Here is an 18860-nt window from a genome sequence, read left to right on the forward strand (position 1 = left end):
AACCTTCCTGAAGACAAAAATAGTACACCAGAGGGGGAAAAAGTTTAGCCCAATTACTTTAGCTTTCCAGTTGCAGGACTTTTTCACCAAAATGTGATCCACCACATAAAACCCCAAGTCCATTCTGCTTCTTCAAAGTCTTTCCACAGCATTCTGCCATTTGTTAGCAACTCAGTAACTCTTGCAACTGCAGTCCATCTAGCTGTCACAGTAGCAGTGGCTATACTTGAGGGTTATATGAAACACACACATTTATTGCACAGAATATCAATAGTATAGGAAGGTCTTAAGAATCCTGCATTTTCTTGTCCTGAACCACTTCAAGATAATATGTGATGATTCTGTTTCAGTGACTCGTTTTTCTTTTTTCCATGTACCCTTCCCTAGGAAGACACAGAACCATATTTTATTGGAATATTTTGTTTCGAGGCTGGAATTAAAATTATTGCCTTGGGCTTTGCTTTTCACAAAGGCTCCTACCTAAGGAATGGCTGGAATGTGATGGACTTCGTGGTGGTTCTCACAGGGTGAGTGGTGGATTTTAAACTGTTATCAGTTATTATTGGTATTCATTTTTTTAGCCTGGAAGAAGTAACTCTGTGTAGTGGATATTGAAGAGTGCCAGAAGTCAAAATGTGAGTCTGAGTAACTGGATTTTGTTCCCTATGAAGGGAGAGAGGGAAATTGAGATAGGAAGAGCAATGGTAGACTTGGCATCTGAGAGTCTTCTGGTTTTCTTCTGAACAGATTTGGCTGGAGACAGTTATTATAGTTGATCATAGCAACTATTTTCCCTCTAATCTCTGAACGAAGTGCTTGGAGTGGTATGGTGGCTGAACTGGGGTAGTTCAGGAGCGCAGAGCGATGACCTCATCATCATGGATGTGCTCTGGAGCACCAACAAATTGGCAACGAAGAAACTGCATGGGGCTTGAGTTCCAGCAGTACAGCCACACGGCTTAGAGGGAACACTGCAGGAACAAAGCAGATTCTTCACCTACAGCACAAGCTAAATTTTGTAGCTCATGATGTACATTTATTATGATGGTTACATTTATAGGCCACATTTTCATCAATGAACCTCAAGGCAGTTCACAATAACATTTTAAAACAATCAAAAATCACAACCAAAAGATGACAGCTAATTTAACCCTGACTTCCTTAAAAAGTCAAGTTTTGGCCGTTTGCTGAAAGGTGAGCAGTGAGTGAACTCTTTTGAGGAGGGCATTCTACAACTTTGATGCGACAGTAAAACAAGATTCTGTCTTGCAAAGCCACAGAACCACTAAAGATGATGATGTGGGGCAGTCAGCAGAACCTCAGTTGTTGAATGCCCAAACAGCTTCGTATGGAAATAAGTGGTTTTTAAAGTACAATTGTCCCACAATATTTAGGGCTTCAAGTTAAGACAAGGCCTTTGAATTGGGCCTGGAAACAATTTGGCAACCAGTATATCTGAAAGAATATGGCAGTAATATGACCACAATGCTTCACACCAGAAATAGCGTGGCCCCTGCTTGCTAAACCAATTGAATATGTTTTCTGAGTATACATGTGCGGATTTAGCCAGACTACTTCTCTTCTCCTCATCCTTTAATCAGCCTGTCCACCTTTTTAAAAATCAATTAAACAGATATACAGTCTTATAGCATCTTATTAAAACAAGGTTCAGACATATTACAATATGTTGGAGACTTGTGAAGAAAAGTGTTTTGGTAATATCATTTGTATTCTCTCCAGCTCACTTTTCTCAGTTCAGACTCAAGCTCTCTGAAAACTGAAAAAAGTTTCTGAGTTTATCCTAGGGCTGGAAAAGGTGCATATATACTGAATGAAGTGAGAGTGCTTTCCAAGTGCTACCCACCTTCTCTTAAAAAGTTACACCTGTCACTACCTTTAGGACAGGCTAACTAAAGGATGAGGAGAAGTAGTCTGGCTAAATCAGCTCAATCCTACCTAAGCTGCATCCCATGGGCGAGTTAGTAGTGGAAAGTCTCCTTAGGTATTTGTCCCCAGGGTATGCCCCAACAGCTGCAATGAGTCAACTCAGACCTTCGCCAGCACTATTGTTCTGTACAAGTCCTCATTGATCTGTGTTGGTGCATCAGGCCCAGGAATTGGAATGAGATAGGCCATGAACTGCCACTGCTGATGTTGTCTCCCTCCCAGGCCTGAACTGCCCACCATGTATTTCCTTGTTACACCCCCTCCCAGCCTCCTGCATCTCTGGTGTGCTGCGCAGTGCACTTACCTGATCTGGTGGCCGTTGTCTGCTGAGCTAGGCAGATGTGGGAAGGCTTTGACCTTCCTGCCAGCGAGCCTAGCATATGTGCTTTACGGCAGTGCAAGAAGAGGATGGGATTTGGCCATTAATCTCTTACTCATTCTTCTCACTCAATCTGATTCCTTCTTTCCTGTTATGCACATTTGACAGTGGATTAGTCTGATTTAATGAACATGTTAAAATTATATGGTCTGCGGACACCGTAACTTTCTTGGACAGCTTAGCTTTAAAGATGAATCATGAAATTCATGGATCTTGAAATTCCGGATCTTAGTGTAACAGGTACATCCTGCCTGCAGTGCTGTGTCCTCACATTTTTCTGGTTTGTGTTGTTTGCTCCCTGCTGCTTCCCAGCCTGCTTAGATGGGAACAAAAGCTTCTTCCTCCTAAAGCAGAAATGTCTTCCCACCCAGGCTCTCATCTGTTGTGCATTCTTGGATTTGAGGAGGGCATTTATTCAGCGATGAGAATTTCACAGAGAGTGTTCTGAACTGTTGGGGACTCACTTCTCCATACTTTGCTGATTCTATCCCTTATCTGTAAGCCATATGCTTTGAAGGTTGCCAACCATTCTCTCCGAGTTCTATCTCTTCTTCTGTTGGTTTTTTTTTACTCTGGTTTATATTTCTTTGAGATTGCTTGTGGTATGTGTTGTGGGGGAAAGACAATGGCCCTTGCAAAACCTATCACTTTCCTCTTATCTTCTTTGAATGAGTATGACAACATTTCTTCTCTTAGTTCAAGGCCTTTATTTCTAGGTTGTGGTGAGTTTGGCCGTGGGAAACAGAGGTTCAAATCCCTCTGTAGCAATGAAGCTCACTGGGTATCCTTGATTAAGCTCATTGGGTATCCTTGGGTTAACTCATAACCCAACATCCCTCACAAGGTTGTTGAATGGCAAACACAAAATCAGTTGTAATGCTTTTTTTTTTTTTACTTTTTCAGAGAAGCACAATAGGAATGTTATATTGCCCAGTTTTGAGTTTTTCTTTTTCCCTCTTTGCTGGGAGCAATAATTTATAGAGTGCTTGGAAGCTCTTGGAGACAAGATTTTCAAAATCTGTTTTAGCCCCAGGTTGCAAAGTATGACTTTCATAAGAAATTATTGGAAAGTCAGAGATATCGCCACTGTAATAATTAGAATTTTTTGGCTGCCATTTTGGTTTTACTGTCTTTTTCAGCACTTTGAACTTCCTCTCCTCTTGTTGGCATATCCATAAGCTTTAGAACTGCAGTGTTCTGAATGTTTGAAATAAATACATTTTTAAATACTTGTTTTAGATGCTATGTCGTCTGGTCACTGATAGCGTGGGAAGAGTTGTGGCTAGACTATGGATATAATCCAAAGAAAGTGATACTGGGATAGTCAGTTCCATTTAATTAAATGCTAGCTTCCTGCAGAGTGCTCCCATTGAGTCTGTTATGTTGTCCGTTATACATCTGAAAGTATAGTTATCCTGGTTTACATAATCCCTGTGGACTTTGTGGGCCCATTCACACAGGGCTTTTGGGCTATTATGTGAACAGACTTGGCAGTGCCTTGGGGATGTACTGGCATAGAGAAGTATCACTGTGAATGACATACTACACTTGGCATCCACAGGGGTTCTGTTCCCAGAACCTCTGCAGATGCTGAAAACCACTGATAGTCAAATCTGTGTTAAAAAAATTTTTTAAGTGTCCCTTTAAATTGTGGCTTTTCTTACTAGTGCAGAGCGGCAGGCAGGCAGTCTTCAGGGATTAGAACAGCGAGCGATCCCCTCCTGTGGCCCTGGCACACTGAATAATGCAATGTGGAAGTGATTAAATGCTTCCATGTTGCATTCTGGGGTGGCCAAGGGAGGGGCTTGCAATCTCAGCATGACCCAGAAATAGTGGTTCAAATCCCCAGACACTGACTGACTGACTGCCTGCTGCTCTGCCCCTCTACAATGGTAAGAAAAGTGTTTCTAAACCACTATTTAAAGGGACACTGTTTTTTAATTTGAAAGATCAGCCAGACCCTTCTTTCCACAGTGGCCGTTCACTGTGTTAAGTCAAATTGGTGGATGGTCAAGCTGCAGATGAGAAGGGCTGACCTGTATGCAGCATCCAGTGCAGTAGCAATTCCTTACATTATGGCAGTTGCATGCTATGTGCAGAAATTGTCCCTCTCCTGCACAGTATAATTTACACGGAAGTTGGTGGTCTTTGTGTCTTCTTCATATGTTAATGAAAGTGCCCTGTGTGCACTGGCTGTGTTGTGCTGTGTTTATTTTCATATACATATGAGCTCTTGGCTTCTGTCTGGGTAACACAGTAGTTCTTGTCCAGGCTTCATTACATTGCAGGCTGTTTCTCACATTTTAAGTCTGCTCCTTGCAGGGGGATCAACTACATTTCCTCTGAGTCATTTGGAGTATCAGGAGTGGGTTCTTGGTAGCTCATAGTGCTTTCCAGCACCAGTGCAGTTGCATATGCTCCCATACCTTGAGGAGACCTCTGTGATTGGCTCCCCACCACAGGGCACAGTGCATGCCCCTGTTGGGGTCAGCTGCTTCCCTCCTGCCCCAGCATACCTAGAGAGGGTCTGCAGACTGGCAGCAAAAGCCTTAGGAGGAGGAGGCTGCCTGGACCCTGGGCATGCCCACCCAGCTGCCCGTTCCACCAAGCACAAGGGAAAGAAGGGAGGCAGGGACTAGAGCCCCAGGCCCCTTTAAGGCTCTCACAAAGGAAGTAGGAGGAGGGTGAGGGAGGAAGGGTGGAGCAGAGAGGGCTTCATTAGGGAAGCCTATGATGAGGGAGGACAAGGTGTGGAGCAGTTCCTGCTGCTATTGCTGAGCGCCACCCTCAAGAGATAGAGAGGAGAAGAAGGGTGCTGTAACCCCCTCCCTCTGGTCACCCAGCTGAGGCTCCTGAGGTACTTGCTTCCTCTCCCTTGCTGGGAAGGCCTGGGAGGCAGGGAACCAAGCTCCGCAACACTCTCCCCCACAAAACCTGACAGCCCCATTAGCACAGCTGCACCAGCACTGGAAAATTGGATAGGATTGGACCCTAAAACTGCAACTTTAGGCATAGGATTACATTATTTAAGTAGGTTCTCAGCTTGCTTAGGAGTTGGTGTATGTGTTTAAAATTGCGACCAAACAGACCATGTAAAGGGCCCTGAAGCATTTGCTCTGCAGGCTGATTCACAGAAATTAAAGAACCTCCTGCTGAGTATTTTGCAGAATAAGCATTTTAGATGTGTTGTGTAGTTTCTCAAATAGAGAAAACAGCTAGAAAGGTCCCTGAAAAACATGAGAGACTGTTTTAGCTCAGTAAAATGTGCCAGTGCAAATTCATTAATGTCCTATGTGTTCTAGGGTTGAGTTCTGTTACCAAGAAAAGACCAAAGAGCTGATTTACCTGTTCAGAAAATCCGCGTGGTACATTTCTCCTAGGACTGTATCAATTCTAGATGCAGGTGGTAGACTACTGCATGCTCAAATGGTTTCCCATCTTCAAAATTCCCTGACCATGAGAAGGCTTTCTTCACATGTACACTCAGCACGGGTTCAAAAATGCTGCCACTCTGCCCTCTGCATCCCTAACAGTACACACTGCTCATTAGTATGCCAGGCAACATTTGCTTCTTGATTAGGGAGTTCTTCCTGCACTATTACTTAAAGGAGCTTTCCAGGCATGTTTTGAATTCCCAAGGATCTTCAGCCTGTACAGCCTGAATGGCAAACAGGGAGCAAAGACAGGGAAGGAGATTTCCTGCCACTCCACCTGGCAAGTGACAAAGTGAAAGATCAGAAAAGAGTAGGATTGTGGTAGGAACAGTTCATTTGCAGCTAGAGCTCAATGTGTGTCTGCACTTCTATGCACATGTACCACATTCTTTGCTTATTCCACTGACTTTTTTCACACTCCTCTAAAAACATGTTTGCCCAAGAGCACCACTATGTCTGATCTCCAAATTGTTTGTGTACATCACTGTGCCCCTGATAAAATACTCTTTACAGGAGTACGTGTATGCAGAATTGTGTCTAAAAACAATCCACTACCTGCATATGCTTGAATACACACACATATATGTGTGTGCCTGAATGTGCCTCTCCTGCTTCTATGTGCACATGCCCATCTATTTGTGTTCTGCGACCAATTGCCGAGCATCACTCAGGAGTCTATCATTATAGCTGCCTTGAGTAAACTGCACAGAAAAATGCATCCACATTTTTTAAACAAGATCATTGAAAGGACAGGATTACAGAAGATCTTCCAAGAGCAGTGTCATGTGCTTGTGCAATGGAACTTAGACTATAGATCCACCGTAAACATTGTCAGCAGGGGAAAAAGGGCTGAATTCAAATATATATTCTTAGAATATAAAAATAATTCTGTTATTCTAAGTCCTTCTGGTGTTGATCCTGGATAGTATCCTATGCATGTCTACTCAGAAGCAATGCCCATTGAATTCAATGGGACTTTTTCCAAGTAAGAGTGTCTGGGATTTGCAACCTTACAGCCCAGTCCTATCTGGGATTGGGCTGTCGCGCATAGCCATTTATGACAGCGGAACTAAGTTCCGCTGTTATAAAATGGCTGCTAACAATGCTCAGTGCTCTGTTGGTGGCCCTTTTGTGGCACTGCTGCAAGAAGGGGCAACACTCCCTGTCTGTTACCAGACCTACCTGGACCTTTCAGAGTGGGTAAGGCAGTGATAGGGGTGGGGAGGGGGCAAAAGAGGGGGGGTGGAGTGGGGAGAGTGCAGAAGAGGGTGGATCCGGCGGTGAAGTTGTGTCCTTTTTTGGATAGGAGCTGGTGCAGGTCCGAGGCAGCCCAATGTGGAGCAGGAGCCTTTCAGAGGTGTAAGGAGATTTGAATCCCCTTTCCCGTATAGGATTGAGTTCTAAAACTCCTTTACCATTTCTGACACAGACAGACAACGTGTCGGTATTACAGGTGCTGATTATACAGGCTTTTCTGTGGTTCAAGCTAATGAGGCATGCCTCTGGAAAACAGTAAGTCTAGAGTTTGATTTATACCCTCTAGCATGGCAAAACATGTCAAGGGACAGATGTGCCTATTATTGCTCAGCTTTCATCCTGTGGGAGAATATACAGTACTACACTTCAGTGATGTGCAGTGAGGTCCAGGCCTGGGAAACAATACACACTCACACTCCCTCTTCCCTCCCTCCCTGAAGCTCAGTCTCTGAAACACTCCCCCTGTCCCCAGAAATAAATAAATAAATATAGCTCAGTCTCTAAAACATACTCTCCCTTTCCCCCCAAATACAAAATTCACCTCTTCTTCCCCCACTCGGAGCTAGAGAGAGTTCAGGACAGGCCCCCTGAAGCAACTGAAAAGTTGCCTCTCTGATATTATTCAGAGCAGTCATTTGTGCAGGCTCCCTGCTCTTTTTCATGGCCTTTTTTTTTTTTTAAATAGAAGAGAAGCAACTCTTCCTGCTGCCTCCCAGAGCTTGCTGATGCAGTCATCCTGCTATTTTTTGATTGGATAGCCAGCTACCCTGCTTTTTTTTTAATTGGAAGACACACATGATTACAGCCTAACCTTCTGGAGGCAACCTTTCCTGATGCCTCCCCAGAGACTGATGATACAAGCAGGGTCTGTTTTTGGGCAAATGGAGGTAGCTAACTGAACAGGTGTCTCTGCATGTGTTTTCCCTGATGAGGTGGTGCAAGTCCAAGCAACCCAGGACTGCCCTGGGCCACATGGAAACAGGGTCAGGATTTGGCATAACTGCCAGGTCCTGGCCCTGCCCACCCCTCTGCTGAGAGCACCACCCGCCTTCCCCCTGCCCTGGAACGCCTCCCTCCTGCCTCCTCCCTGCCCTCCCCACGCTCCCACCAGACCTCTGCATCGGCCGAGCTTGGCCAACACAACTCATCCTTCCTCCAGGACCCATGTTGGCGTGGGAAGGCTGGCGCACATCTGTGCGCCAGCCCATCTCCCCAAAGAGTGGCACAAAAGGGACTTGCGTTGGCCCAAGTGGTTTCTTGGATTGCACTCTTTCTGGGTTAGGTGAGACTTTGCCTTTTCTGATTGCACATCACTGCTCTGCTTTACCCAGCTATTGAACTTCACTATCTTTTCCTCAGGGTTCTGACTTTCTCAAGATTTAATACTCTCCTTGCCTCTGTTCTCAGTTCTGCTGTTACCACTTGTGGACTGAACTAAACTGGAGATGGTTTTCAGGAGCTACTTTAGTTTCAAATTTGAGGAGACAGGCATGCCAAAGCCATGAATGCTATTGCCATTTTGGAAAATGGGTGATATTTCAATTTTCATAACATCACTACTATTTTTTGTTTCCCACAACTTTAATCTTTACATCCTATATCATCTTGGCTTGTTATTGCCCTGAGTTGGCTGTGTTTCCCTTCTTCAAACTGATCTAACCAACACCTTTGCAGTTCCTTGAAATTCTCAGGTATTCACGTTTCCCAATAGTTTCCTCTTCAGGAAAAAAGAATAGAGCATTAATGTGGCACCTTAAAGACTTAGCAGATGTATCTTGGCATAAGCTTTCATGGAATTCTAAACGGACCTGCTTTGTTGGTGGATCAAGGCAAAGATATGCAGATGCATACCAAAAATTCATGGCCCCAAATCAATTGGAAAAGGTGCATTTTTTTTTAAAGAACAACAAATCTGAGCTTAACAAACTACAAAGTAGAAGATACCAATTCAGAATGAATAAATCTTTGTTTAATCACTGTTTAATCTTTGTTTAATAAGTCCGCAATCAATTTCCATTCTTAAATAACAGAATCATCCTTGGTAGAGTTCCATGTCCAAAGTATATATGGAGATGGACTGATATTTTTGTCTTCATCAGAGAAGGCAACAAAAGAGACAACTGTTCTCTACAAAATTATAGTGGGGCAGGGGAAGCATTAGCATTTTGCGCCTGCCATGATTAGGTCCCAGTTACATCCTTCTCCTTTCCCCCCCCATACTATTTACAGAAGGAAAAAAGCATTAGTTGGCAACCAATTGAAGCTTTTTTCCCTGCTGTAAACAGTACATGGGTGATTGTGATTGGGATCTAACAGTGATGGGAGAAAAAACGTTAAAGCTCCCCTGCCCTCTATTGCCATTTCACAGCACTTCATATGCCTCCCATACTATTTTAAATAAAAGAAAGAAAAAGGCCAAACACATGCTATCAATGTAACATGTAGTTTGACCCAGCATGTGTTTAGACACTTGAGAAATTATAGTTCAGCCAATTTTTTCAAAACATTTTCAAAGTGTGGTGAGTCAGGATCTGGATATAAGTTGGGCTATTCACAAGAATGGTTCATAGAAAGTTACAGCAATACTGAGGCCAGGAATGCAGCTGGGCAGGCTGACTATAAAGGGAAAAGGAAAAGGTGGTGTATTAGACCAGGGGTGTCCAAACCTTTTGGCAGGAGGGCCACATCATCTCTCTGACATTGTGCTGGGAGCCGGGGGGGGGGGAGAATTAATTTAAATTTCACATTTGAATAAATTTACATAAATTTACATAAATGAATATATTAGAGATGGAACTTATATGAATGAAGGTCTTGCAATAGTTCAAGGTCTATAAAAGGCCTTGCACAAATCAAGGCCAGCCTTTCCGTAACTGCTGCTGCAGCATCACAGATGTGAAACAGCAAGCAGTGGAGGGAGCCCTCATCCCACAGCTCATACAAGAGGTTGAACAATTGCCCTCATGCTGAGAGCAGTTGCGTCGGGCCAGCACGGACTCCAACAAGTTTCCGAAGGGCCAGAGGCTCATTGGAGACTAGGGGTTCCCCGCGGGCCAATTGGAAGTCCCCGAGGGCCGCAAATGGCCCCCGGGATAGGGTATGGGCACCCCCGTATTAGACCATTACTCTCAAACTAATGGGTTGTAACTTACAGCTAAGTCACAGCTCAGTGTAAGGTAGGTTGTGCTAGCAATGCCACTGCCCTTAGAATAGTGTAAGAAAAATAGAAAGACATAGAGAGAGTGAGAAAAAAGAAAGGAGAAATATGGACTTTTAATTTAGAAAAAAGTAAAAGTGGGTTCTATGTTTCAGACTGTAGTTAAACGTGCCTGAAAAGACAGATGAAAACTACCTTAGGGCGCAATCCAAAACCCCAGGTGTGCCAGTGCCAGGTAAGTTTGTGCTGGTGTCAGCCGGTGCAGGGGTCTGGAGGGGGTGGATGGCAGGTGGGCCCATAGGTGGACCCAGCCCAGGAGAATGGTTGAACCATGATGTGGCACAAGCCAGATCCTAACCACCATCTCAGGTGACTGGGCTGTTTGAATTTGTGCCATCTCTTAAGGTGGTGCAGATCTGCGTAGCCCCATTTGGGCCACTGCCTCATTACCTAGGATAAGGGGAATCGATTCCCCTTGCCCCAGGTTGTGCCACAGCCAGCCCCAACCCTGCGCTGGATACGGTGCAGGCCAGTTAGCCTGCCTGCTCCAGCACAGGATAGGTTTGGGCTGCCTGACGTTTATCTAACCTTTGTATTGGCAACCTTCAGTCTCGAAAGACTATGGTATCGCGCTCTGAAAGGTGGTTCTGGCACAGCGTCTAGTGTGGCTGAAAAGGCCAATCCGGGAGTGACAATCCCTTCCACACCGGGAGCAAGTGCAGTCTGTCCCTGGTCTGTCTCCCTGGCTATGGGCCTTCCTTCTTTGCCTCTTAGCCTCAGACTGTTGGCAAAGTGTCTCTTCAAACTGGGAAAGGCCATGCTGCACAGCCTGCCTCCAAGCGGGCCGCTCAGAGGCCAGGGTTTCCCACTTGTTGAGGTCCATCCCTAAGGCCTTCAGATCCCTCTTGCAGATGTCCTTGTATCGCAGCTGTGGTCTACCTGTAGGGCGCTTTCCTTGCACGAGTTCTCCATAGAGGAGATCCTTTGGGATCCGGCCATCATCCATTCTCACGACATGACCAAGCCAACGCAGGCGTCTCTGTTTCAGCAGTGAATACATGCTAGGGATTCCAGCACGTTCCAGGACTGTGTTGTTCGGAACTTTGTCCTGCCAGGTGATGCCGAGAATGCGTCGGAGGCAGCGCATGTGGAAAGCGCTCAGTTTCCTCTCCTGTTGTGAGCGAAGAGTCCATGACTCGCTGCAGTACAGAAGTGTACTCAGGACGCAAGCTCTGTAGACCTGGATCTTGGTATGTTCCGTCAGCTTCTTGTTGGACCAGACTCTCTTTGTGAGTCTGGAAAACGTGGTAGCTGCTTTACCGATGCGCTTGTTTAGCTCGGTATCGAGAGAAAGAGTGTCGGAGATCGTTGAGCCAAGGTACACAAAGTCATGGACAACCTCCAGTTCATGCTCAGAGATTGTAATGCAGGGAGGTGAGTCCACATCCTGAACCATGACCTGTGTTTTCTTCAGGCTGATTGTCAGTCCAAAATCTTGGTAGGCCTTGCTAAAACGATCCATGAGCTGCTGGAGATCTTTGGCAGAGTGGGTAGTGATAGCTGCATCGTCGGCAAAGAGGAAGTCACGCAGACATTTCAGCTGGACTTTGGATTTTGCTCTCAGTCTGGAGAGGTTGAAGAGCTTTCCGTCTGATCTGGTCCGGAGATAGATGCCTTCTGTTGCAGTTCCAAAGGCCTGCTTCAGCAGGACAGCGAAGAAAATCCCAAACAAGGTTGGTGCAAGAACACAGCCCTGCTTCACTCCGCTTCGGATGTCAAAAGGGTCTGATGTGGAGCCATCGAAGACAACAGTGCCCTTCATGTCCTTGTGGAAAGATCTGATGATGCTGAGGAGCCTGGGTGGACATCCAATCTTGGGGAGAATCTTGAAGAGGCCGTCTCTGCTGACCAGGTCGAAAGCCTTTGTGAGATCTATGAAGGCTATAAAGAGTGGCTGTCGTTGTTCCCTGCATTTCTCCTGCAGTTGTCTAAGGGAGAATACCATATCAGTGGTGGACCTGTTGGCTCGGAATCCACACTGCGATTCTGGATAGACGCTCTCTGCAAGTACCTGGAGCCTCTTTAGTACAACTCGGGCAAACAGCTTTCCTACAACGCTAAGGAGAGAGATGCCGCGGTAGTTGTTGCAGTCACCCCTGTCACCTTTGTTCTTGTACAGCGTGATGATGTTTGCATCCCTCATGTCTTGAGGTACTCCACCTTCTCTCCAGCAGAGACAGAGGATTTCATGCAGCTCAGTGACGATGATCTCTTTGCAGCATTTTAGGACTTCTGCAGGGATGCTGTCTTTTCCAGGTGCCTTGCCAAAGGCAAGGGAGTCCAGGGCCACGTGAAGTTCTTCTAGGGTTGGTTCACTGTCAAGCTCTTCCAGCACAGGCAGGCACTCAATGTTGTTCAGTGCTTCTTCGGTGACTACATTTTCTCTGGAATATAGCTCAGAGTAGTGCTGCACCCAGCGTTCCATCTGCTGCGCCCGATCCTGGATGACCTCGCCTGTGGCAGACTTCAGAGGGGCAATTTTCCTCTGTGTTGGACCTAGGGCCTGCTTGATACCATCATACATCCCCTTGATGTTGCCCGTGTCAGCTGCTATCTGTATCTCGGAACAGAGCTGGAGCCAGTAGTCGTTAGCACATCTCCTGGCAGTCTGTTGGACTTTGCTGCGAGCAGTTCGGAGGACCTGCAGGTTGCGCTCACTGGGACAGGCCTTGTATGCTGCTTGAGCTCTCCTCTTTTCCTCAATGACTGGTGTCAACTCTTCAGAGTGGGCTTCAAACCAGTCTGCCGCCTTGTTGGTCTTCTTGCCGAATATGGACAAGGCGGTGTTGTAAACGGTATTCTTGAAATGTTCCCATCTGTTGGATGCGTTTGCGTCGGCCGGGCCTGGAAGAGATTCCTCAAGCGCTTGTGCAAATTCCTCCACTTTTCTCTGATCCCGGGTCTTGCTGGTATCAATGCGAGGTCTTCCTTCCTTTTTCGTGTGATACAGTCGCTTTGTTTGCAGTTTCACTCTGCTGCACACCAGGGAGTGGTCAGTGTCGCAGGCAGCACCATGATAACTGCGTGTGATCTTGATGCTGGGAAGGCTGGAGCGTCTGGTGAGGATCAGGTCGAGCTGGTGCCAGTGCTTTGATCTTGGATGTCTCCAAGAGACTCTATGTTGGGGCTTTGTGTTGAAGAACGTGTTGCTGACACAGAGACTGTGATGACAGCAAAACTCTAGCAGGCGTTGGCCATTTTCGTTCATCCTCCCAGTGCCAAACTGACCTAAGCAAGTGGGCCATGAACTGTTATCAGCACCAACTCTAGCATTGAAATCGCCGAGGATGAACAATGGCTCTTTTACAGGGATTTTCTTGACAGTGGTGGCCAGGTCATCATAGAATTTGTCTTTGGCTTCTGCTGGAGACGACAGAGTTGGTGCATAAGCACTGATGAGAGTGACAGGTCCTGCTGATGACTGGAGCTGCAGGGACAAAATTCTTTCACTTCCCACAGTAGGTGGGATGATGGATTTCAGCAGGGTATTTCTGACCGCAAAGCCAACGCCATGTTCCCTGGTTTCGTTTGGTGGTTTTCCCTGCCAGAAAAATGAGAAATTTCTCTCCTTGACAGATCCGGAATCTGGCAGCCTAGTCTCTTGAAGGGCGACGATGTCCATCTGCAGTCTGCTCAGCTCCATGTCGATGACAGCTGTTTTGCGTGCGTCGCCTATTTCTTGCAGGTCATCAGAGAAGCCAGGTGTCATTGTCCTAACGTTCCAGGTGCCCAGCTTTAGGGCAGTAGTTTTCTGTTTTCTGTTGCATGGTGCAGAGTTGTCGATCCGCTTGTCGGTTTTCACCCTAAACCCCACGCACCCCATGAGGTTAACGGACTGGACCGGGTAGATGGGACTCGTCAGCCTAGGAAGGCAGCTCATCTAAGAGAAGGAAACTCTGACCTCAAACCTCCACTGCCTTGTGGCTACATCCAGTTGTGGAAAAGGCTTCAGGAGTCAACCTCGAGGCAAAATCAGGAGCCGGAGTCCCTTAGGCAGTTCATGGCTGAACACAGTCACGTTCTGGCAACTCCTGCGACGCCGCTGGAACCAACCGTATTGGCTTCTGCCTTTCCATTGGACCATTTCAGCGACATGGAGAGGGGGGATTTGCTGCATGGGTAACAGCCTATCCTCCATACCTTCTTTACCCAGGCTTCGCGCACTGGAGAGAACACTCCAACTTCGCCATACGGCATCGGCACAACACGGGAAGCAGCAGTTTACCGGTTATAAGTCTTTGCTCGATTGGCGTAGAGCATGACGCCAGGGGCTGCTTCCGACGGTGGGAGAGATCATTGCATCTCATTGGGCAGCTACCGCCCGCCTTAAGCTGGGCAGTCCCCAGCCAGTAAGGTGTTGCCTCGCCACGGTCCGTTAACCTTATCTAACCAATGTTTCAGATATTAATAGGATTCAAAAACCTGGAATACACACAATATTTCAAATACCTAGGCAGTGGGCTTGTTTTAACACCTAGTTAAACAGCTAGAACCTTTAGGGTTCTAGGGCTGAATGAAGCTTAGAACTGAATCAGTATTTCAGATTCTCAGGCACAGCATCTGATTTCTAGGAGGTAGGATGCCTGGGATTATTCCAGCCCTTGTAAAAGGGAGGTATAAGTCAATACAAAAAGAATTTAGGAGACGTATCTGTTGTGTGGCCTACCTTCAATGAGAGGAAATTTCTCAACATTTCTAACTGGAAGGATTTCTTGTGCTGAACTTGAATTGTTCATTAACTTTTGAGGGTTTGGAAGTGAGATTGCTGTGCAGGGATGACATATTTGTGAGAACAGAGTAGATAATGATGCCGTTGACATTTGAGAGTGAAGGGCATACAGGTAGAAGGAGGATACCGTAGCTGTTGGAGCTACCAGAACATGCTGTATGGAACACTTAAAAAACACGACTTCATTGTGTCAGACATCCTCTCCAATTCAGACACCGTAGCTCCTGTTAGTGATGGTGGGGCACTACTCCATCCATCACCTCAGTGGTGTTCCCAGAGAGGGGGCAAAGTGCTAAGTTTTTCTGCTGCCTGAGTGCCTGTGTAAAGCAGCCCCTTCCCCTTCCCTTCAGAGCCATTTGTGGCTGCAAGAGCAAAGCGGAGGTGTCACTTTGCTCCCACAGCCGAAAACGTCTCAGAAGGCGAGGGGGAGGAGCTACTTTACAGGGGCATTCAGGCACCTGAAAAACAGTGCTTGGAATGCCACTGAATCACTCTCAAAGCAGGAACAACTTACCCTCAAGGCTAGTTGCCTCATGGCAGTAATCCATTAACTAGGTTAGGGTAGTTGAGTCTTTCAGCAAATGAAGAATCATAATGGAAATTCTATTTGAAGGACTGAACAGAAATAACACCATTTGCTAAATATGGGTAAATTGAATAACTGCATATTCATGATGAATGTGAGTTGCTCTACTAAAAAAAGAAAGAGCCGCACATTCATGCATTTGCTCACAAAAGGAGAATACCAGTATATTCATACATCCATACTCCATAGGAGCACAAAGAGTGGAATATTATTCCCAATGATAACAATTATTGATTTATTTGACACATTTATATCTGCCTCTTCAAAACATGAGGTGGAGGAGTGTGCTTTCTATTGGTAGTGTCTCTTTAGCACATTGGTCAACCGCGAGAGGTAAATATTAGGCAAGTTTCTGATGTAATGGTTGGCTGTCAGATTTGAGCACTGGGCTCATGCGCTTCCTCTTCTCCTTGCGTGCTCTGATTTATGTTTGTGGTGTCACATCACTGATCTCACTGCCATGTGGCAGGTGTTCAGGGGTCCTATGAGTATCATCAGACACAACCTCAAGTACAACCGGTTGTGCTTGTACCACTGGTTGAGAAATAGTGCAATAAAATATAAAATTAACAGAATAAAAAGGAACAACAAAAGCAGCATACGATTTTTATGTTGTCTTCCCAAAAGGAAAAATATTTTGCAGGGAGTCTTGGCAGGGTTTGCCTCATTTACAAAACTAATAGATGGAAATGAGGTAGCAAAAAAAATAATAATCTAGAATATTTCCCTGGCCTCTAGAGACACATCAGGCATAGGATAATTTCTCTAATAGAGCAAGGTTCTAAAAAGAAAAGAAAAGGGGATATGAGAACACTGAGGGCAATTTCTAGTCAAACTGCAATAATTAAGAAAATAATTAAATATTTAAATATTTATGTAGGTGAGAACTACCTAAGGTTAACTCCCACAATTTCAGAAATTATTTTGTGTATGTGAGACCAGAAGGAAATCTGGGCAAGCCCACCGCATATGATGGATAGACCCAATATTGCCACAACAAAGAAGAGAAGCTCCTGAGTTTACATAATGAGGCTGTAAGGTGCCATCAGTGTGTTTGAGTGCTTGAGTGTCAGTTCCTTCTGTTGCGCTGAACCTGAGCAAAAGGGGGGCTTTGACCAGATCGAGAAACAATTGATCTCAGAGAGGGCCACACAGTCCCAGGACCAAACTTCAGGAAGAGCAGTGTAAGGGGATGTTCAGAAATATTTTGCCTTTAGTAGTTTTGGTAAATGGCAGTGTGCTGCAGACAGGTTGGCAGATGATGACAAATCTGGCAAATTTTGGATGGTATGACATTTTCAAAGATTTTCAGAGTTAAGGGCAGCTTTCCAGGAGAAGTGATGGTGTCAGAAGCAGTGGTATGTATTATTTCTTATAGAAAATGTCATGTTTATGCATGGAGGCAATAACTACCACTGCCACTCGTCTCAGGAGTCAGCTCCTGCCATCCACCATGTTTTTGCTGGAATGTGCCATGCTTTTGCCAGGACATTCTGGGGAAAATGGCAGCCGATCAAATCTGACTCCTGGGAAGAGCAGCAGTACTTCATGTGCTGCTGTTCCCTTTGCTCACAGAAATGCAGTGTTCTCTGTAAAAGAAAGAGTACTTTTCTACTGCTGCCACCAGCATGACTCATGCTGATATGCCATCTCCTCAAACCTGATAATTTTCAGAAATGTTACAAGTCCTCTCTCAAAAAGCTTTCCTCCCTTTTGTGTCCCAAGAGAGCTTCAGAGGTGCTTTAGATCTGCACTACGCTGAAGGGGCAATCCATTGTTTGTGTAAACAATAACTGTGATTTCCAGTTCTTGTATGCAAGCAAACTATGACTGAACAAACAATTGTCTGCCCAATTTGGATGTAAGAGCACATTATGGTTTGCCTAAACTAGGAAGTGAAGAAATTGGGGTGTGTGAGGGGAAGCGGGGAAGAGAGTGAGCATGAGCATGAGCATGAGACAAAGATCAACCAGCCAAACTATGGTTTATATCTAAACTGATTCACCAAGGTTGGCTCACTCATGAGGCCCACTGATGTGAGTTGCATCAGCGGCAGATTGCAAGGGGTTCAAGGGAGCAGCAGTTGTGGGGTGCTGTTCAGCCCGAATCTGCTGCTGCTGCCTCCCTCCAACCTGCCATAAATGCAAGCTGTAATTATTTGCTTCCTGCTCACTCAAGTGAGAAGCAGAGCATTCCCCTCCTTACCATGTTCCTTGTGTGCTGACATCAAACCCGGAAGTGCAAGGCTTCTGGTTTTGTTTACAGGGACAGTGTGAACTTTCAGTCAGTCACTGTAAATAAAATCAGAAGTCTCATACTTCTGGGTTTGATGACAGAGTGCAAAGAGCATGGCAAGGTGTTTTGTTTTTTTAGCACAGAGGCAGTGGACTCAAGATGACATCAGATGGTGTTCTGGGTCTCACCACCCTTGTGGCTCACTGTATTGAACTTCACTGAAAATACACTTACAGTGCAATTCAGTAGGTGTTTACTCAGAAATTACTCCTTCTGTGTTCAGGGGGACTTGCTCCCAGATAAATGTGTGTAGGATTTTAGCGTTAGTTGAACTGGCCATCAGACATATTTATTCCAGAAGTCTGATAGGATTTCAGTCAGTAGAAGATCTCCAGGTGCCTCCCACTGCTAGACTTTTGGCATGCAGAAGCAGAAAATTTATCCCTGTCCCTCAATCCATTATATACATACATATACGCATGCATGTTTGTGCGTGTACACACACGCACGAACACAGGATACACAAAATGTGCGCATACAGATGGCAGATTATATTGATGAGATGAGTCTTGTTGTCAAGGCAACCAGCATGAATGAGGATAGGAAGGTAACTGTGGAGACTATGAATGGGAAATGGCCAGTTGCTATGGAGATCCAGTAAATGGGAAGAGCCCTCTGGTGTGACAGAAGCTGGCGCATCAGCAGTGACTCTTCACTCTGAGACTGATGGAGAAGGAATACACTGAGTCAGAGTTGTTGCACTCAGGGTGGAAGGTTTGGGACCAAGTGGGTATATTCAGGATGAAACCACTGGAGCTCTTCCAGGACCAGACCAATAACTACAAGTAGATGGTTGAGGAAATATGATTGCAGCACAAGTACACTTAGGCCCAAATCTTAACCCACTTTCCAGCACTTGCATAGTGATGCCAGTGGGGCATCTGCTGCATCCTGCAGTTGGGTGGCACTCATGGAGGCTTTCTCAAAGTAAGGAAATGTTTATTCTCTTACCTCGGAGCTGCATTGCCCTTATGTGGGTGCTGGAAAGTGGGTTAGGATTGCACCCTTAGAGGAAT

At 45.7% G+C, this 18860-nt stretch overlaps 1 protein-coding gene across 3 annotated transcripts in view; it reads left to right on the forward strand.

The window, feature by feature from the left end:
- Positions 1 to 18860, forward strand: part of CACNA1A (calcium voltage-gated channel subunit alpha1 A) — a 295623-nt gene that overhangs the window by 54754 nt on the left and 222009 nt on the right. For all 3 annotated transcript variants that reach the window (XM_066618034.1, XM_066618032.1, XM_066618033.1), the window contains exon 3: positions 388 to 527. In XM_066618034.1, the coding sequence (XP_066474131.1) occupies positions 388 to 527 (140 nt within the window). The remainder of the gene's footprint in view (positions 1 to 387; positions 528 to 18860) is intronic.

This window comes from Tiliqua scincoides, chromosome 2 (assembly GCF_035046505.1).
Source record: "Tiliqua scincoides isolate rTilSci1 chromosome 2, rTilSci1.hap2, whole genome shotgun sequence".
NCBI classification, from domain to species: Eukaryota; Metazoa; Chordata; class Lepidosauria; order Squamata; family Scincidae; genus Tiliqua; species Tiliqua scincoides.